The sequence below is a fragment of the Setaria italica genome, chromosome II (genome assembly GCF_000263155.2).
Source record: "Setaria italica strain Yugu1 chromosome II, Setaria_italica_v2.0, whole genome shotgun sequence".
NCBI classification, from domain to species: Eukaryota; Viridiplantae; Streptophyta; class Magnoliopsida; order Poales; family Poaceae; genus Setaria; species Setaria italica.
Window position 1 is genome coordinate 30,385,039 of NC_028451.1, and position 17,641 is coordinate 30,402,679.

General features: G+C 46.1%; 2 protein-coding genes across 7 annotated transcripts; both read left to right on the forward strand.

Moving 5' to 3' along the window:
- Positions 1-1,990: 1,990 nt before the first annotated feature.
- LOC101773583 lies at positions 1,991-12,985 on the forward strand. Of its 4 annotated transcripts, none has more exons than XM_012843320.2 (9): positions 1,991-2,145; positions 2,789-2,858; positions 2,956-3,319; positions 11,260-11,331; positions 11,420-11,484; positions 11,637-11,787; positions 11,891-11,968; positions 12,062-12,151; positions 12,419-12,985. In XM_012843320.2, exons 3-9 carry the CDS (start codon positions 3,062-3,064, stop codon positions 12,542-12,544), a joined length of 840 nt encoding a protein of 279 aa, XP_012698774.1. In that variant the 5' UTR covers positions 1,991-2,145; positions 2,789-2,858; positions 2,956-3,061; the 3' UTR covers positions 12,545-12,985. The 4 variants fall into 4 exon arrangements, with proteins under 4 accessions (XP_012698774.1, XP_012698775.1, XP_022680130.1 ...); XM_012843321.2 differs by having other exon boundaries at positions 2,008-2,145; positions 2,793-2,858; XM_022824395.1 differs by having other exon boundaries at positions 2,008-2,145; positions 2,793-2,858; positions 3,068-3,319.
- Positions 12,986-13,074: 89 nt separating this feature from the next.
- Positions 13,075-17,641, forward strand: LOC101773993 (pentatricopeptide repeat-containing protein At2g36730). 3 transcript variants are annotated; one of them, XM_012843494.3, is made up of 7 exons: positions 13,075-15,293; positions 16,273-16,342; positions 16,428-16,492; positions 16,645-16,775; positions 16,865-16,943; positions 17,040-17,129; positions 17,590-17,641. In XM_012843494.3, exon 1 carries the CDS (start codon positions 13,654-13,656, stop codon positions 15,262-15,264), a length of 1,611 nt encoding a protein of 536 aa, XP_012698948.1. In that variant the 5' UTR covers positions 13,075-13,653; the 3' UTR covers positions 15,265-15,293; positions 16,273-16,342; positions 16,428-16,492; positions 16,645-16,775; positions 16,865-16,943; positions 17,040-17,129; positions 17,590-17,641. The 3 variants fall into 3 exon arrangements, with proteins under 3 accessions (XP_012698948.1, XP_022680129.1, XP_004956802.1); XM_022824394.1 differs by having other exon boundaries at positions 16,259-16,342; positions 16,645-16,943; XM_004956745.4 differs by having other exon boundaries at positions 16,645-16,943.

Here is a 17,641-nt window from a genome sequence, read left to right on the forward strand (position 1 = left end):
CCCCTCTTTTTTTTTCTTGGGGGAAGAAAAAAGAAGGACGGGTGATACTGGACGACAGGAGAACAGCTCTCATAGCCAACCGAACACCCCCCAAATCTCACACTTTCTCCTCACGAGCCATCAGTGCATACCCCAAGAGACTTGGGACCAGCTTTTCCTCTCTCGCCCATTTGTAACCCCTCTTACAAACTCTGCACAAGTAACACGAGCTGCCTCTCATACTGGACGTAGGGCTATCCTGCTCGAACCAGTCTAACCCCGTGTCCTCTCGTGCAAACAATCCGAGCCCTACGCGCATAAAAACAAATTCAAGCTGTTGTCTTGACTCGTAATTCTTGACAATGACACATGCGGTTGAAAACTGAAACGAGACCATACAAATGGAGCTTTATAAAATAAAACGAGCAAAGCATGAGTTGGCAGAGTTGTCCTTTTTGTATGAGGTCATCGCTAACATTAGCGTGAGAAAATGGTTGTATTTTCTTTAAATGAGCATAATTCTTCCATCAAGTGTCCATTTTCAAATCCGTTTAAAGTATCGTGTTCCTTGCGATGAGATCTACAAAACTAGACCCATATTAAATATATTTTAAAGTCATTTTATGTGAGTGTCAACTTATGTTGTATACATAGCAGCAACTTATATACAAACTATTTAGGAATATAGCAACTTATGTTATACATAGTAGTAACTTGTATTGTATGTCTGGTAGAACTAAATTGTTGTCCACTTGTTAGTATCGATTTATATAGAGAACATGTGATAACTTATATGTTATATTAATTATAACTCACACAGAGTCAATTAAGAGCTTCTTCGGAACTAATGTATCCATATATACAGAGACAAATGACACAGCTTAAATAGATACCTCAAATACGTAATTATATTGGGTGCAAAAAATGTAGCAATTTATGTACATTACATAAGTTGCTACACACTTCATGTATAACTAGCTATTATGTATTGTTGCTAGAATATAAAAAATATATTAAAATATATTTATCATGGATTTAGTTTTATAGACGTCATCAAAATGAATACAGTAATGCAAATGGAATCGAAAACGGACACTTGAGAAGAAAGTTATCATATTTAAAAAAGAAAGGAAAATAAAAAATAGTTGAGCCGCAACAGTAAAAAGGGGCAGCAGCAGGCCGCGCGTCGGAGCGCAAGTGCGACCCAGCGCGCTAGCTTTTTTCCATCCTGATAGCGCCGGCATGCATGAACTTCAAAAGGAAAAAAATGTCGGCATGCATGCTCGCATGCAGTTTGTTTGGAAAAAGCTCTGATCTGATAAGGACCTCTTGTCGTGCGACCAATTTATTTATTTTCTAATTGATGTTTTTCTATTTACAAAATGAAAAAATCCATTTAAAGGTATAAAGGTAAGAGGTGTACCTTAGCAAAGCCCGAATGCTTTACTCACCTCTACTCCATTTTATTGCAGAACCATCTTGACACATTAATTTGGCCTATTTTTTTAACCTGGAGTTGCCGATATTGGAATTCAATACTTTTAAAGTGTAATCTCGACATTCATTGGAGATTTCACAAAAAAATTGACGGTGAAAGACTTCGCACAAAGTTTTACTGTTTGCAAAAAAAAAGAATCACTATAATATGATGAATAAGCCTAATTCAATAACTCGAACAAGATTGATTCGATTAGCTTAACCTATTCGCGCTATACATCTGAAAAATAAATGAAGTCAGGTAATCAAGTGTGCATTAGGATAGTTTTTGCAAAAAAAAAAGAGAAAGGACGTGGTTTTTACGATTTTCTTTATATAAATAAATCATGTTAAAGAAATATATTTATGATTATGGGGAGGACAGTGAATTATTATAATATGGAATCTGTTGTTTTAGCTCACGGGTGGATTATATAACCTGCCAGGAGGAACGAGAATGATGGCTTAAAACTGTTTCTTTAATCTTTAAAAAAGAAAAAAGAAAAAGAAAAAAGAAAATCAGACATAAGCTCCCGAGCGCGTCGCCGCCTGTTGCGTTCGCCCCTCCTTTTACTTTAGCCCATTCACACCCCGCTCCCCCCGTGGCCTTCCTTTCCTGGCGGCGACAGAGCGGCGCCGTCCTTCTCCAGGTCTTCGTCGGGCCCTTCGCCGGCGACGAGCACCCACCAGGTATGCCCGCCCCTTCTCTTCCATTCCTGCTGTGCGGAACCGAGCACCGAACCCTAATCGAAGCTATTTGTATTCGGATCTGACCAAATTACAAAATATACGCGGATTATGCCAACTGACCTCGGATTTTTTTTGCAAAAATTACTGGTTCAGCCCCTACCTGCTAGGTTTTGGGTTGATTCCTTTTTTTTTTTTGGCAGACATGTTGCTTCTGTTGTAATATTATTCAGCTTTTCCTGTTGGTTGCTTGTGCTGAGAACTTAATCGTGATTTGATTAGGACAGGCAAATTATGAAATTTACGAATGTGCATTTTGGGTAAAATTTATTATTGTAGTATCTGCTCCTTCTGTTTATCACCAATTTGTGGATCTGTGTATGCAATGAGGAAATCTCAGAATGATTGATTGGCATTCTTTGTAGAAGCAAATTTATTGCTCGGAAAATTACAGATTGAAAGAGTTGTATCATTTGCAAAGGAAATGCATAATTGTTTCATGGGAGGAACATTACTGTTTACAGAACAAATCCTTTTATTCATATCCATTGTACTGTCTCATCTATGCTGTTTTAGTGTTCAAATGCCTATAGTATTCAAGAAAACAATGTTTGTGAAATTGTTTTGTGATAAATATAATGGGCAGAAAGGTGGAGCTCAGATCATTGGTGCCTCTTTTATCTTTCACCAAGGACTCTGGTGCCTCATTTCGTGAGGTTAGACAAGTTTGTTCAGCTGCTTCAGTTATTCTATATGTTTTTTCTAATCAACCATGGCATCGGCTGACCTGTTCTTTTCTCTTTTCTTTTCCAGCGAGACACTAAGCTTGGTCTAGCAAATAGATTATGAACTCTCTGTTGATTTAATAGCATTTTTACAAGAATTCTTTTGCTGGAAGTTTTATTAGTTGTTTGCAACAATGAAGGATCATCTAATGCTCAATGTTGATGACCTAATCGTTCCCGAGCCCAATGAGGCCACTGGGGCAGTCAAGAACACATCATCTGGAGAAGCCATTGCACACCCACCCTCCATGGCTCATGCCATTTTAGCAATGGGAGAAAGCATGGTTTCTGAAGAAGAACCTCTTCTACAGATGGTGGAGTGTCGCATTTGTCAGGAGGAAGATAGTATTAAAAATCTAGAGAGTCCATGCGCTTGCACCGGCAGTCTAAAGGTTCGCATTACTCCACTATTCTTCTTCAGAATATTATGGATAGACTGCTATACTCCATATCTAAGTATTATTTAAGGTGCCAAATGTTTTGCCGTGGGCATGGTTTAGATGGCCAGCGCGACCATGGGTGATAGGAACTCTTGATCTATTTCCTGCTTGATCGGAAGAAATATAATCTTATCCTTATATAAATGGGGCAACTTGCTTGTAAGAAACCAACATCTAAGATTAAGGAACCAATTGAAACCTAATCTTATCCCTAAATTCTAATCCTAGGGCATCCGCGAACGGTACCACACGGCTACTGTTTCTATGAACAGTGACAGTTCATGAACAGTGCACTGGCCCTATCATGGCCTGGGCTGCAGATGAAATGTTTTTCATTTTTTCCTCTATACCGTAAAACATTCTACTGCTTAGAATATTAGTCTTCCCTTATGTCAGTAGTTCAAAGATACACCCGGTTAGTCATCAGCTATACTGTCCATCATGTCATCACTGGTATAGTTCTGTTTTGGCGTTAATATGTGTAGATGGAAGCCTTGTGGTATTCTGGTATTCATTTATGCATTGAGCATTTAAGAAATGACAGCTCTGCTTGACATTCACAATTGGTGCATGTCAATTGGATATAAATCGATTAGGTCTCAGTTCAATCAAAATAGATTGAGTACTAATCTTATATAATGGACACTGTAGCCAGGAACTGAAAAAGGTATCATTGGCTGACATTAGATGATTGTAGTTCAAGGCATTTTGTCAGCAATGTATGCACAATCTCACAAACTTACCATCTGACATGCCTATTGCTGAATGAAATGTGTGCCATTTTAACATGTCAAGATATTATAATATCTCATCCAGACTGCAATATGCGAATACTGCACTTTGCAAGAAGCCACTATCCAAGGAATAAAAATATTTCTATAGAAGAAAATGTCAATTGATGATATGTTGATAGCATATTAAAACAGTCACCCTGCAAATACCTAGATGTTTTGAATAAATCTAAATATGAATTTTCTATTATGATAGAACCCTATCTTGGTTATGGGGGCAGTACTTCATGGGATAAAGCTATTTTTATGATACGGCTGTTGCAAGTATTTATTTATAAAGCAAGAGTTTGAAGTAACCAGCATTAATTTGATATGTGAATCACCTCCCAGTAGATTTGGCACACTGTTCTTTTATCTAGCTGAATAAGTTTAAATTTTGACAATGGCTCCTCGTTCCGTTCCCCTCCCACCTCTGGGCGCTCCCCCTCCCCCCTCCACCAGCCTCACGCTGTCGCCTACTCTAGGCACAATGGCCACCCAAATCCCCTCCTCTCCAGCGCCGGAGGAACACCGTCCGTGCTTGGCTCCTCGAGCTACTCCCTGTGCCACCGCGGGTCGTTCCAAATTCCAGCGTTGGAGGGACGATTCCCCTTCTTCTGGGGCTTCCGGCGACGGAGCCTCTCCCTCCCTCTTTTAGAGACGTGCTCCTCGCCAGCACTGTCCTCGTTGTTATCTCGGCTGCGACGACCTCGGGTGCGGCCTTGAACTCTCCAGGCGCTTCATGCCTTAGAGCCTCGGCCGTGCCCTAGCAGGTGCCCCCACGGCTAGCGCCCCGCATCATCCTCTACCCTGAGACACGGAGGTCTCACGTGGCGGTGGGCACTCTGGACCTCGATGGATGGGTGAAAGCGGAGAGTCGCCGAGCCCGTCAGGCGCGACGCCAGCATGAAGCTCCTCCCCGTCGAGCGGTTCCTGCAGATCTCCGAGGGAGATGCTTCAATTGCTTCTCCCTGAAACATCGGGCAGCGGATTGTCGCTCTAGGCCCCGGTGCTTCGTCTGCCTGGAGCTAGGTCATCGTTCCGGCTAGTGCCCGTCCCGGCGTCCAACAGCTCTATGTGCGGTGCCTCGTGCGTGACCAATGCTGACCTGGCGCCCGGTGGCCACATTGGAGATGGCTTCCCAGCAGCCCCTGACGGCCGTGGCGGATGTCCCTCCTGCGGTCGCCACGACGACTGCTTAGGGAAGAAAGCGGCGTCGTTGCGCTCGACGACCGAGAGCTAGGAGAAGCACGGAGACACCCGACGGTGGTTCGGAGGAGGGCAACGAAGGCTTCTCTCAGGCCATCCCGAGTGAGGACGATCCTAATTTGATTGCTGAAGATCGCCCACTGAAGCCCAGACACATTCTTGATTGCTCAGCTAGCATCGCCCGAAGAGAAGATGATCTTGCTCACGGCTTGGTCGTCACCATGATCGGAGGACACGAGGTTGGTGCGGTGGAGCTGGTGCGCACAACAATCGCCAATAGGTTTGAGATCGAGGAAGAAAGGCTAATCTTACGCCCGTGGGGATTGGTTAGCTTCCTTTTGATCTTGCCTACTGATGCGATGCTTGAGCGCGTCTACAATGGCAGAAGACCCATCATCACCCCCTCGGCCCGCCTGCACGTCATGCGGTGGACGTGTTTCTTTATTCATCGACGGCGAGCCTCCCTCTGGTCGTTGAGGTGGAAATCAGAGGCATTCTGGCACATGCTTGGGAGCTACTGACGGCCGAGCTGCTCCTCAATGAGTATTGCTGGATTGCTGGTCTGCATCCGAGCACTGCGGAACGGCGTGACATCTACTAGCTAAAGGCTTGGTGCTCGAACTCGGACTGCTTCCCTACAGAGATGGATCTTGAGATCGTTGAACCTCCATTGGTGGCGGAGCACCAGCCCGGGATGCGCACGCTGAAGTATCCTATCTCAATCGTTGTATCTCAAACCGGGTCATCCAATTCTGAAGATGATCCTCCCTCTCCACCTCCAGCCGATGATAATGGACGCCGCCATCGCCGGAGACGAAGACACCGCTCGCCATCGATTCCCCCGGAGCAGGCGGCGCCAGGAGGCGTGTCATCGTCAACTCAGGGACGCCGTGCGCCGGTGCAGGATCGGCTGGGCCCACACACCCAGCTCCGGCTGGCCTACCCCCACCAAGAGGAATCGGCTTCCGAGCCCCCCATTGATGCTGTGCTGGCTGGGCCAACGGTGCGGGAGGCGCACGAGGTGCCATCATCGGTTACCGAGGCTGCTGCTGTGGAAGCCGAGGCGGGCATGATCGCAGATATTAACAGATGCTTGATGCCCCAAGCGTCCGAAGCATGCATGCCCGTGTTAAGTCACGAGGAGAGAGAGGGAGTGGCGCCGCCTTTATATGAGGTCTGCATGGAGTCTTTTGGGCCAGGCCCAATGGCTAGACATCGTGTGGGCCTTCATTGCCCCAAAACAGCCCACCTAACTCCACCCTACGCCAGAGTGTGACGACGACACCAGCTATGAATTCAACAGATTAGGCTCTTGGGACTCATCTCAGCCTGGCTGCTGATGGGCCCTTGATTTCAACTGATGGGCCTGCTCCTCTGCTGGATGAATCGGTGCCTGGCCCTCTTGCTTCCCCTATAGAAGCTTTGGCTCCAGAGTTGACTCCCTGCTTGCAGAGGCGGTGGCCTCGCTTGCCCTTGTCTCATTGCTGCCGCAGGTGCTAGGCAGCACAACCGCGGAGCCCCTGCTTCGGGTCTATTCAAGGCCCTGCCTCAAGAAGAACGGTGGGGAGAGGGATTTGAATGGGTCCGGCCTGGCCACGGAGCCGGTCAGCCCCGCGACGGAGTTCATCAATAGTCTGTCCCAGACGTCGGGTGCCCTCCTGCCGATTCCACACATCAACAAGCGAAGAAAGAAGTTGCTGCAGCCACCTACTGAGGCACCTCACCGAAGCCGCCGCCTAGTGGTCTGGAGGCAGCAAATCCAGAGGTATGCTCTGCACATATGAAGAAATATGTGCAGAAACGGGTTATGCAAGCTCTTGATTTGGAGGTGGATGACGAAAAAGAACAATTTGACCAAAGGATCTTGGACGAATGTGCCAAGTGCTTCCAGCAGCCCCAGGCGACTCCGCACACCAGAGCTCTTGCTGCCCTCTTTGGATGGTCACCTCCAGAAGATGACACCGCCTTTGGGGTGGTGAAATGTATGGTCTGATTCTCAGGCTTTTTGGTTTGTTGCTGGTCGCTTATTTTCTCTGTTCTATGGATCCAATGCATATACTGATATGGAATGTTAGAGGGCTCAATTCCTTGGCAAGAAGAGATGCAGTGCGCGTTATTGTGGACTCTTCCAAAATTGATATTATTTGTTTACAAGAAACAAAGATGAATTCAGTGTCCAGGGAGATTATCCTCTCTATGCTAGGCAGTGACTTTGATAATAATTATATCTTTCTACCTTCGGTCGGGGCCAGTGGAGGAATCCTAGTTGCATGGAGATCTCACCTTGGGGCTGTTGGTGCAAACCGGATTGATTCACATTGTGCTTCGGTTCAGTTCTGCTCGCCTAATGGTACTGCCTGGTGGTTAACGTGTGTTTACGGGCCTCAAGACAATCAAGCAAAAGTTCAATTCTTATTAGGAGCTGCGCGATCTGCGGGTGCAGTGCACAATTCCCTGGATGGTGGCAGGCGACTTTAATCTTATTTATAAAGATGAGGACAAGAACAACACAAATCTAAACAGAGCTATGATGGGAAGGTTTAGAAGATGGATAAATGATATGGCAGTTACTGAAGTTCCTCTTCATGGTCGTAAGTTTACTTGGTCTAGTTCCTCTACTAGTGCTGATCCTACACTTGTGAAGCTAGATCGTGTGTTCTGCTCGCCGGATTGGGAGGACATGTTCCCTGAATGTCTCCTGCAAAGTGCAGCCTCTGACGATTCAGATCACTGTCCTCTAATTCTCGGTCTCACGGACAACCTAGCTGGCAAAAGGCGCTTTCACTTCGAATCCTTCTGGCCCGGCATGGATGGTTTTACGGAAGCAGTCGAGACTGCTTGGAACTCAGTTCAGCCCCGCCACTGCCCTGTGGAGACTCTGTCCCTGAAACTTAAGGCAACAGCAAGAGGTTTGCAAAGTTGGAGCCAGAAGTAAATTGGGCATATCAACTCCCAACTGTTTTTAGCAAAGGAGATCATCCACCAGTTTGGTATTGCCCAAGAAAGCCTCACCCTGCAACCAAATGAATTATGGCGGCGCAACAACCTGAAAAAGCACGCTCTCGCCCTTGCCTCCCTATTGCGGACAGTAGCCCGACTGAGATCCCGCGTTGGATGGCTCAAAGAGGGAGATGCCAATACCAGATTGTTCCACATGCATGCTCGTCACCGAAAAAAGAACTTCATTGCCAAATTGAGGGTGGATGATCGCACCATCACAACACATGAGGAGAAGGCTGCTGAAATTTTGGAGTTCTATTCTAACCTGATTGGTACAGATTGTACTTGGGATCGGACCATTGATCTCACCGGGCTGAACATCCCTGGATATAATCTTGAAGCCTTGGATATACCTTTTACAGAAGAGGAGGTGTGGAACACCATTAAGCAACTTCCTTCTGATAAAGCTTCAGGGCCTGACGGGTTCACAGGGCGTTTCTACAAGTCCTGTTGGTCAGTTATTAAGGATGACATGATGGCTGCCATGCATACTGTATGGGGAAAAAATTTTAGGAATCTTTGGATGCTAAACTCCGCTTACATCACCTTGATGCCTAAAAGGTCGGACGCTGAACAGGTAAAGGACTTCATACCCATCAGTCTGGTGCACAGTTTTGCAAAATTGGTGACCAAAATTCTAGCTAACCGTTTAGCTAGCCGCCTAGATGAAATGGTCTCTTGCAATCAAAACAGTGCCTTCATCAAAAAACGGTTTATTCAGGACAATTATATGTTGGTTCAGCAAACTGTGAGGTTTCTGTACTCCCAAAAGCAGCTAAGAATCCTTCTCAAATTGGACATCACAAAAGCCTTTGACTCAGTATCTCGGAGTTTTCTCATGGAGGTGATCCGAAAACTTGGCTTTGGCTCTCGGTGATGTGACTTGTTGTGTGGCCTCCTATCGTCTTCTTCCACTCAAGTTCTTCTTAATGGTATTCCTGGGGATATCATACAACACTGAAGAGGACTTCGCCAGGGAGACCCGCTCTCCCCAATGCTCTTCATCCTAGTCATGGATGTGCTGAATTGGATGGTCACCAGAGCCGCTGAGGCTGGTCTCCTACAGCCACTGTCCCGAAGGCCAATTCAACATAGAATATCGTTATATGCTGATGATGTTGCCCTCTTTCTACGGCCTGCAGCAGCGGATATCACCTTGACCCTGCGAATGCTCCAGCTCTTTGGGGATGCCTTGGGACTCAAGACCAACGTGCAGAAAAGTAATGTGCTGCCAATCCATTGCTCCGAGGACAATATGACTCTCATCCTGAGCCTGCTGCCTTGTGAAATCTTGGACTTTCCGTGCAAGTATCTTGGGCTGCCACTCTCTCTTTGAAAGCTTACCAAGGAGCAATTCCAACCTGTTATTGATAGAATAGCTGATCAGCTACCAGGATGGAAAGCAGACTTGATGACGCGCGCAGGAAGGGTGGTGCAGGTACAGTATGTATTAACTGCAATGTTGGTATATTTGGCCATGGCGACAGAATTGCCATCCTGGGCAATTAAAGCTATTGACAAGATTAGAAGAGGCTTTATTTGGAGGGGGCGGAAGGAAGCAAATGGAGGGCATTGCCTCATTGCTTGGCCCAAAGTGTGTCGGTCACGGGAACTTGGTGGTTTAGGAATATCAGATCTAAAATCCCTTGGACTAGCCTTAAGAGTAAGATGGCCATGGCTCAAGAAGTCTGAACCAAATAAACCTTGGGTAAGTCTGCCTCTCCAAATCAGCAAGGAAATGGATTGTCATCTCTATGGCTGTGGTCACTGAAGTTGGTGATGGAGCCAGCACTCTTTTCTGGAAAGATAAATGGCTAGCAGGAAAAAATATTCAGGATATTGCACCACAGGTGTATGCCTTGGTCTCTAGGAGAACAGTAGGAAGGCGTACAGTTCTGGAGGCACTGATCCATGAGAGGTGGATAGAAGATATTCAAGGTTCAATTTCCTTGGAAGCCCTAATGGAGTATCTGGTATTGTGGGATGTGATCTCTGAGGTAGAATTACAAGTCAGGGTACAGGACAAACACATTTGGAGCCTTTCTACCTCAGAACAATATACAGCGAAATCGGCATATGATGCTCTCTTTCAGGGGGCCATTTATTTCAGACCATATGAGAGGATTTGGAAGTCTTGGGCTCCACCCAAATGCTGCTTCTTTATGTGGCTGGTCGCCCACAATTGATGCTGGACAGCTGATTGGTTGGCACGGCGAGGCCTTCAACTCCCAGACAAGTGCCTCTTGTGTGATCAGGAGGAAGAGAACATCCAACATCTGCTCATTGGGTGTGTGGTTGCAAGGCAATTCTGGTACTCCCTCTTCCATCGTGTTGGTTTCTCCCAACTTGCCCCGACGGCCGCTGAATCATCCTTCGACGCATGGTGGGAAAGTGTGGGAGCAGCTGTTATGGGCGATGCACGTAAAGGACTAAACTCCCTAATCATTCTTGGTGCTTGGTGTATCTGGAAGCATCAAAATGACTGTGTTTTTAATGGGGCTGCCCCAAGCGTTGCCACTGTGCTGAGCATGGCTAGGGATGAAGCTCAACTGTGGACCTTGGCAGGAGCCAAGGGCTTTGCCTCTCTCTTGGTTAAGGATGTTGGCTAGGCTGTCCAGGTCTCAGGTCGTCCTTATTTGTAAATGGAAATTAAGTCTTCTTCTAAAGCGGTGTGTGTGTGTGTTGGGGGGGGGGGGGGGTCTTTCTGTATGACTCCAATCTTCTACTATTAATACAATGATACGCAGTTCTCCTGCGTGTTCGAGAATAAAAAGTTTAAATTTTGAGTTGATTCTTTTTGTCATTTGAAGTTGTGTTTCTTATGTTTGCATTGTCATGCATTTTTATGTGATTATGTTCAAGAGCGTTTTTCGTTGGTACTCTTCTAACATGTTTTTAGTTTGTGTTATGCAGTATGCTCATCGGGCTTGTGTACAGAGATGGTGCAATGAGAAAGGAGATGTAACATGTGAAATATGTCATGAGGTGATTTATTCTATGAACAAAGAATTGTGATACCTTTTTTCATGGATGACAGTTAGCCTGAATTGTGTTGAAAAATACCTGTCTGCAGCCTTATGAACATGGGTACACTGCACCTCCCAGAGCTCATCCTGATGAAACTACCATCGATATAAGGTAGGGCATTATGCTTGTTTTCATGGATGCTATACAGCTACAGTACTATTTTTAACCGCTTAAGTTCTGTCACATATTTTCTAATGTTTTGTTTTGTAATGTATTTTCATCGAACTGCACGTCACTGCCTCTCATTTATTTGTGGTTTATAGTGGCGGCTGGACCATTACTGGCACTGCATTCGACTTGCGTGATCCTAGAATCCTTGCAGTGGCACAAAACCACATCCTGGAAGCTGAATATGATGACTATTCTGCTACGAATGCCAGCACTGCTGCCTTTTGCCGCTCTGCTGCTCTTGTTGTGAGTAACCACGTAACAGATGTATTTATGTTGTTGGGAGTTAAAACAGGATGGCTTTCTTATATATACTTACCTAACATCCTATTTACCTTTTTATGTTCAGTTAATGGCTCTCTTATTGTTGAGACACGCACTGACTCTAACTGATGAAGATGATGATGATACTTCTGCAGTATTTTCTGTAAGTGAAGGAACCATCTTGAAAATATACTGTTAGCATCCTATGCTTAGCTGTTGCCATTCACACTTGGTAATGATGGTTCATAATCGACAGCTTTTTCTATTGCGTGCTGCTGGTTTCCTGCTACCATTCTACATTATGGCATGGGCAATTAGTATCTTGCAGCGCCGCAGACAGAGACAGGTCAGTATGCCATTTCTAATATGAATATCTGCATCTTTCTTTTCTTAGATTTTAAAAATATTTTGGGAACACCTTGTATTCACTGTCACACTCCAAAAATATTGGCGTTGAGTTGACATTATGATAGTTTTAGATTGAAAACCTGCACAACTTTTGCCTATCATGTCTCGTCGTGACCAATTACCACTATTTGGTTACTCGCTACATCTAGTGTTGCTCTAGGGCCTTTCTTATAAATTCTTAATTGCACTGTGTGTCTATGTTCAGGAGGCAGCTGCTCTAGCTGCGACGGAGGTGGCATTCATCCTGCAGTCGGGGCAAGGGAGGGGAGTGCATTTCACCATCGCACCGGACTCCCCTGCCACACCTCAGCATGAACCACCATACCCATAACGATATCTATCAAGGAGTGGCTGGCTGCGGTGATGGTCGCAGGGGCTGCTGATTGCTTATTTGCACGGGTTCCCCAAGGATTATATCGTGGTTGAAGCAGAACCAGATAATTTTCTGCCTCAAGTTTCATTGCATCAGTGTACTGAGTGCAAAGGTGCATGTTCGTGCTTTGGATTGGGCTATTGCATTTTGTGTCGGCCAGGAAGTAACGGGGTGTATATAACTTAACCGGGATATCTGGGTCCTGATTGCCCTAATTGTCAAGTTTGAAAAACGGCGCTTTCTCAAACTTGTTTGGCGCGGCCTCTATATATGCTAGATTATGCCCACACGAAAGTATCTTGTCGATGTACAAATAGATAATATTGTACTAAAAACCCTGTCGATGTCGAAATATTCGCACGAATGCTGTAATGATAGTGGGGCTTTTTCTAAGCAGCATTCTTACCAGTTGCCACCGTGCCAGCGTCCCAAGAATCCAAGGTGTTGTTTGGTTTGTGGAAAGGTAACGCAAATGGAATGTGCTGCTGTTACAGCCAGATGTTTGGTTGCTGCTGTAACGGTAATAACATGCTTCATTTGATTTGCTTAAACGAAACATAACTTGAATTCGAACGGCTAGACAAAAGATACAGATTCCATCCACTGAAAACTAGACTGGCACCCGGAGCGGCCGTATCTGATAAGGGAGGTATCGTTTTTCTGAAGACCTCTATCTGACAACAACTTGTTTCGATCACGAGAAAACCAAAACAAACAGCAAGTAACGGGATCTATTATCCTCTCTAAACAAATCACGTTACAATCAGCCTAACAAACCACACTACCCAAGATCCATGTGCGACTTTACTATGTTTTCTCCAAACTGCAAAGGAAAACAAACTCCTGCCGTGTGGGCTTAGCGAATTGGGCCCATTCAAGACCATCTCGCTGTATCTTCAAGCCGTTGCCCGGCAACCTGTCCATCCCCAACTCTCTCGATCCGCTCGCAGCTCGCGTTCGCGGAGACGCGGCTGCCGGCGGAAGGCAGCGTCGCGGAGAATTCAAGAGCAGCAGAGGCATGCCTCTCCACACCACCTGATCCGTCTGCCGCTGGATTCCAGAGGCCAATGCTTGGTGCCACGGCGGCACCGGATGTTGAAACCGTGGGAAGCAAGCAGTTCGCAATCCTTGCACGCGGCAGGAGGAGCCTCCATAGCATTGCCACGCCCCCGGCTGCCATCCACGCCCTCATCGCCGCCGCGACCACCGTCCGGCACCTCCGGCAGATCCACGGCCACCTCCTCACCTCCGGCCGCGTCGGCTCCCTCGGTCCCGCCCTCCTCCGCCGCGTCATCTCGCTGCCCTCCTCCCCGCCGCACCTCCACCTCCCGTTCGCTCACCGGCTCCTCCTCTCCCTACCCTCCCCGCCGCTGGATCTCTTCAACCTCCTCCTGCCCCCGCTCGCCTCCTCGCCTGACCCGTCCGCCGCGGCCTCCCTCTTCGCCCGCCTCCGCCGCGGCGGCCTGCGCCCCGACGCGCACACGCTCCCGCACGTCCTCAAGGCCCTCGCGCGCCTCGCGCCGGACTCCCTCCCGCTCGTCGCATGCACCCACGGGGAGACCGTCAAGAGCGGCCTCGCGCGCGCCGTGGTGTACGTACCGAACGCCCTCATGTCCGCGTACTCGGCCTGCGGCCACCTCGGGCGCGCCATGCAGGTGTTCGACGAAATGCCTCGCCGGACCGTGGTGTCGTGGAACACCGCGCTCACTGCCTGCGCGGACAACGATCGCCACGACTGGTGCGCCGGGATGTTTGCGGAGATGGTAGAGGCTGGCTTCGAGCCTGACCAGACAACGTTTGTGGTCATGCTTTCCGCTGCGGCCGAGCTAGGGAACTTGGCGCTCGGCAAGTGGGCACATGGGCAGGTCGTTGCCCGGCGGCTGGAAATGACGCTTCAGCTTGGCACAGCAGCGGTGAATATGTACGCTAAGTGCGGTGCAGTAAGTTACGCGTCACGATTGTTTGGGAGGATGACGGTGCGAAATGTCTGGACATGGAGTGCAATGATCGTGGGATTTTCGCAGAATGGAATGGCACGGGAAGCGCTGGAGCTGTTTGATAAGATGAAGGATGCATCTATCACACCCAACTATGTCACATTTCTTGGGCTGCTCTGTGCATGCAGCCATGCTGGGTTGGTTGACGAGGGCCACCAATTCTTCCATGAAATGCAGCATGTCTATGGCATCAAACCGATGATCACGCACTACAGTGCCATGGTGGATGTCCTGGGACGCAATGGCCACCTCCAGGAAGCTTATGATTTTGTTATGGACGTGCCGGTCAAGCCCGATCCGGTTGTCTGGAGGACATTGCTGAGTGCCTGCCAGCTGCACAGCTCCAAGGACTGCATAGACATTGTTGACAAGGTGCAGAAGAGGTTGCTGGAGCTGGAGCCCCGGCGAAGCGGGAATTACGTGATGGTTGCGAACATATACTCTGACATTGGGTCGTGGGATAAGGCGGCCATGGCGAGGAGGGTGATGAGGGAAGGGGGGATGAAGAAGATGGCGGGGGAGAGCTGTGTTGAGATCGGAGGGCAGATTCAACGGTTCATCTCCGGGGATGATTCTTGCCCTGGATTTGATGGTGCTTGCAGGATTCTTCATGATCTGAACATCAACATGAGAAAATGGGAACCTGTGGACAACATTTTGCTTGCTGATGCTGACATTTGAGGACTGCATACGCCGAGCAAACTGTTCAGGTTGGTGCCACATTTGTTTCTGGTTGATTTTGCTGTGTGCTTGTGTAGAGGTTGTGGTTCTGTTTTTTGGCTACTTCTGTTTTGGCATTAATATGTTGTTGGTGTGGGTCCCTGTTTTGCCTTTTTTTTGGGGGGGTCCTCTTTCCTGCCTTTATTCATTTTGTGCATTGGACATTTAAGACATGGCAGTTCTACTTGAAATTGACAATTTGTAAATGTCAATTGAGCATAGATTGATTAGGCTTCAGTTTCAGCAAAATAAATTGAATAATAATCTTATATTTTGGTAAGTATCACATGCAATATCTAGGGACATGAGACTATTGTAATTTAAGGCATTTTGCCAGAAATATGTGTACAATTTAATAATTTTTACTACCTGACAAAAGATGCCCATTGCTGAATAATATGTGTGCCATTTGAACGTGCCAAGATATTATAATCTTTCATCCAGACAGCAATATGCCATTGCAATTTTCAACTAGCCACGGGCCAAGTCCTAAAAAATATTTCTTTTTATAGAAGAGAAGGTCAATTTGATGACATGTTGTGAGCATATTTAGAATAGTCAGCCTAAAAACACCCAAACATTTGGAATAAATCTAAATACAAATTTCCTAATATTATAGAAGCTTATCTTCAGTTATGAGTACTCCATGGGATAAAGCTAATGATACGACTAACTACTATTTAACAAGAAAGTATGTGGGATAGACCGAATTTGAAGTAGCCAGTGTTAATTTGATTTGTGAATCACCTCCTAGCAAATTGGGTACACCTGTTCTTTCTTCCATCTGCTAGGTTTAAATTTCGATTTGATTCCTTTTGTCCTGCTTCACAGATTTGTTTTGGAAACAAAAATGTTTGAAATTACATTCCTTATCCACTATGCATGAGGATCATGCATTTTTATGTCATTACTCTTAAGATTGTTTTCCACAGAAACTCTTCTAACACGCATTTAGTTTGTGTTATGCAGTATGGCCGTCAGGCTTGTGTACAACATTGTTGCAATGAGAAATGAGATGTAACATGTGAAATGTCGTGAGGTGATTTATGCATGAACAAAGAATTGTGATCCCATTTTTCACAGATGGCAATTACTGAATTGTGTTTAAATATACAACTCTGCAGCCTTACAAATATCGGTACACTGCACCTCCCAGAGCTCATCCTGATGAAACTACCATTGGTACAAGGTAGGGCATGCTTGTTTTCATGCATAAGTTGGATGCTAGAGTACTATTTTAAACTTTTTAATTTGTTCCGTTACATATTTTCTGATGTTTTCTTTTGCAATATATTTCATCTATCTCCTCGTCATCACATCTCATTTCTTTTCGGTTCATAGTGGTGGCTGGAACATTACTGGAACTGGATTGGACTTGTGTGATCCAAGGATTCTTGCAGTGGCACAAAACCATATCATGGAAGCTAAATATGACAAATGCCAGTTTTGCTGCTCTGCTGCTCTTGTTATGAGTAACCACAGAACATATATAATATTTTTGCTACTTAAATCAATAGGGCTTTCTTTATATATAACATCCTATGTGCCTTTTTATGCTCAGTTAATGGCTCTCATATTCTTGAGGCACGCACTGACTCTTAACTGATGAGGATGATGATGACACTTCTGCGATGTTTTCAGTAAGTGAAACAAATGACCATCTTGGAATATACTATTAGCATCCTATGGTTAGATGCTGCCATTAACACTTGGTATTGGTGGTTTGCAATTGACAGCCTTTTCTATTGCGTGCTGCTGGTTTCCTGCTACCATTCTACATTAAGGCTTGGGCAATCAGTATCCTGCGGCACCGCAGACAGAGACAGGTTAGCTTTTCATATCTAATATGAATATCCTCCTCGATCTTGCCTTATTTCTTTAAGACATATCAGGAACACCTTGCAACTTATTCACTGCCATGCTGCTAATATACTGAAATTCGAGCTGACCTATTTCTATATAGTAGTGTGTGACTTGTTTGAATTTGAGTTGCCATGCTCATTGCGAAAATCAAGATCAGGATTAAAGCTATGCAACCATTCTACTGTCTTACTACTTCTTGGTAAGGGTATGAACATGGTTGAAACTTATGGTTGGCAGTGTGCATAACCCGTGCAATCGAGTGTGTTGGAAACTATCTGTTGAGAATTCAATTTAGCATGAAAATTTGCACAACTTTGTCAATTGTGCCTCTGCATAACCGTTACTTGGCCACTCGCAGCATCTAACGTCGCTCTAGGGCCTTTTGTAAATCCCTAATTGTGTTGTGTGTATAACTGTTTTCAGGAGGCTGCTGCTCTAGCTGCTGCGGAGGTGGCATTCATCCTGCTGTCGGGGC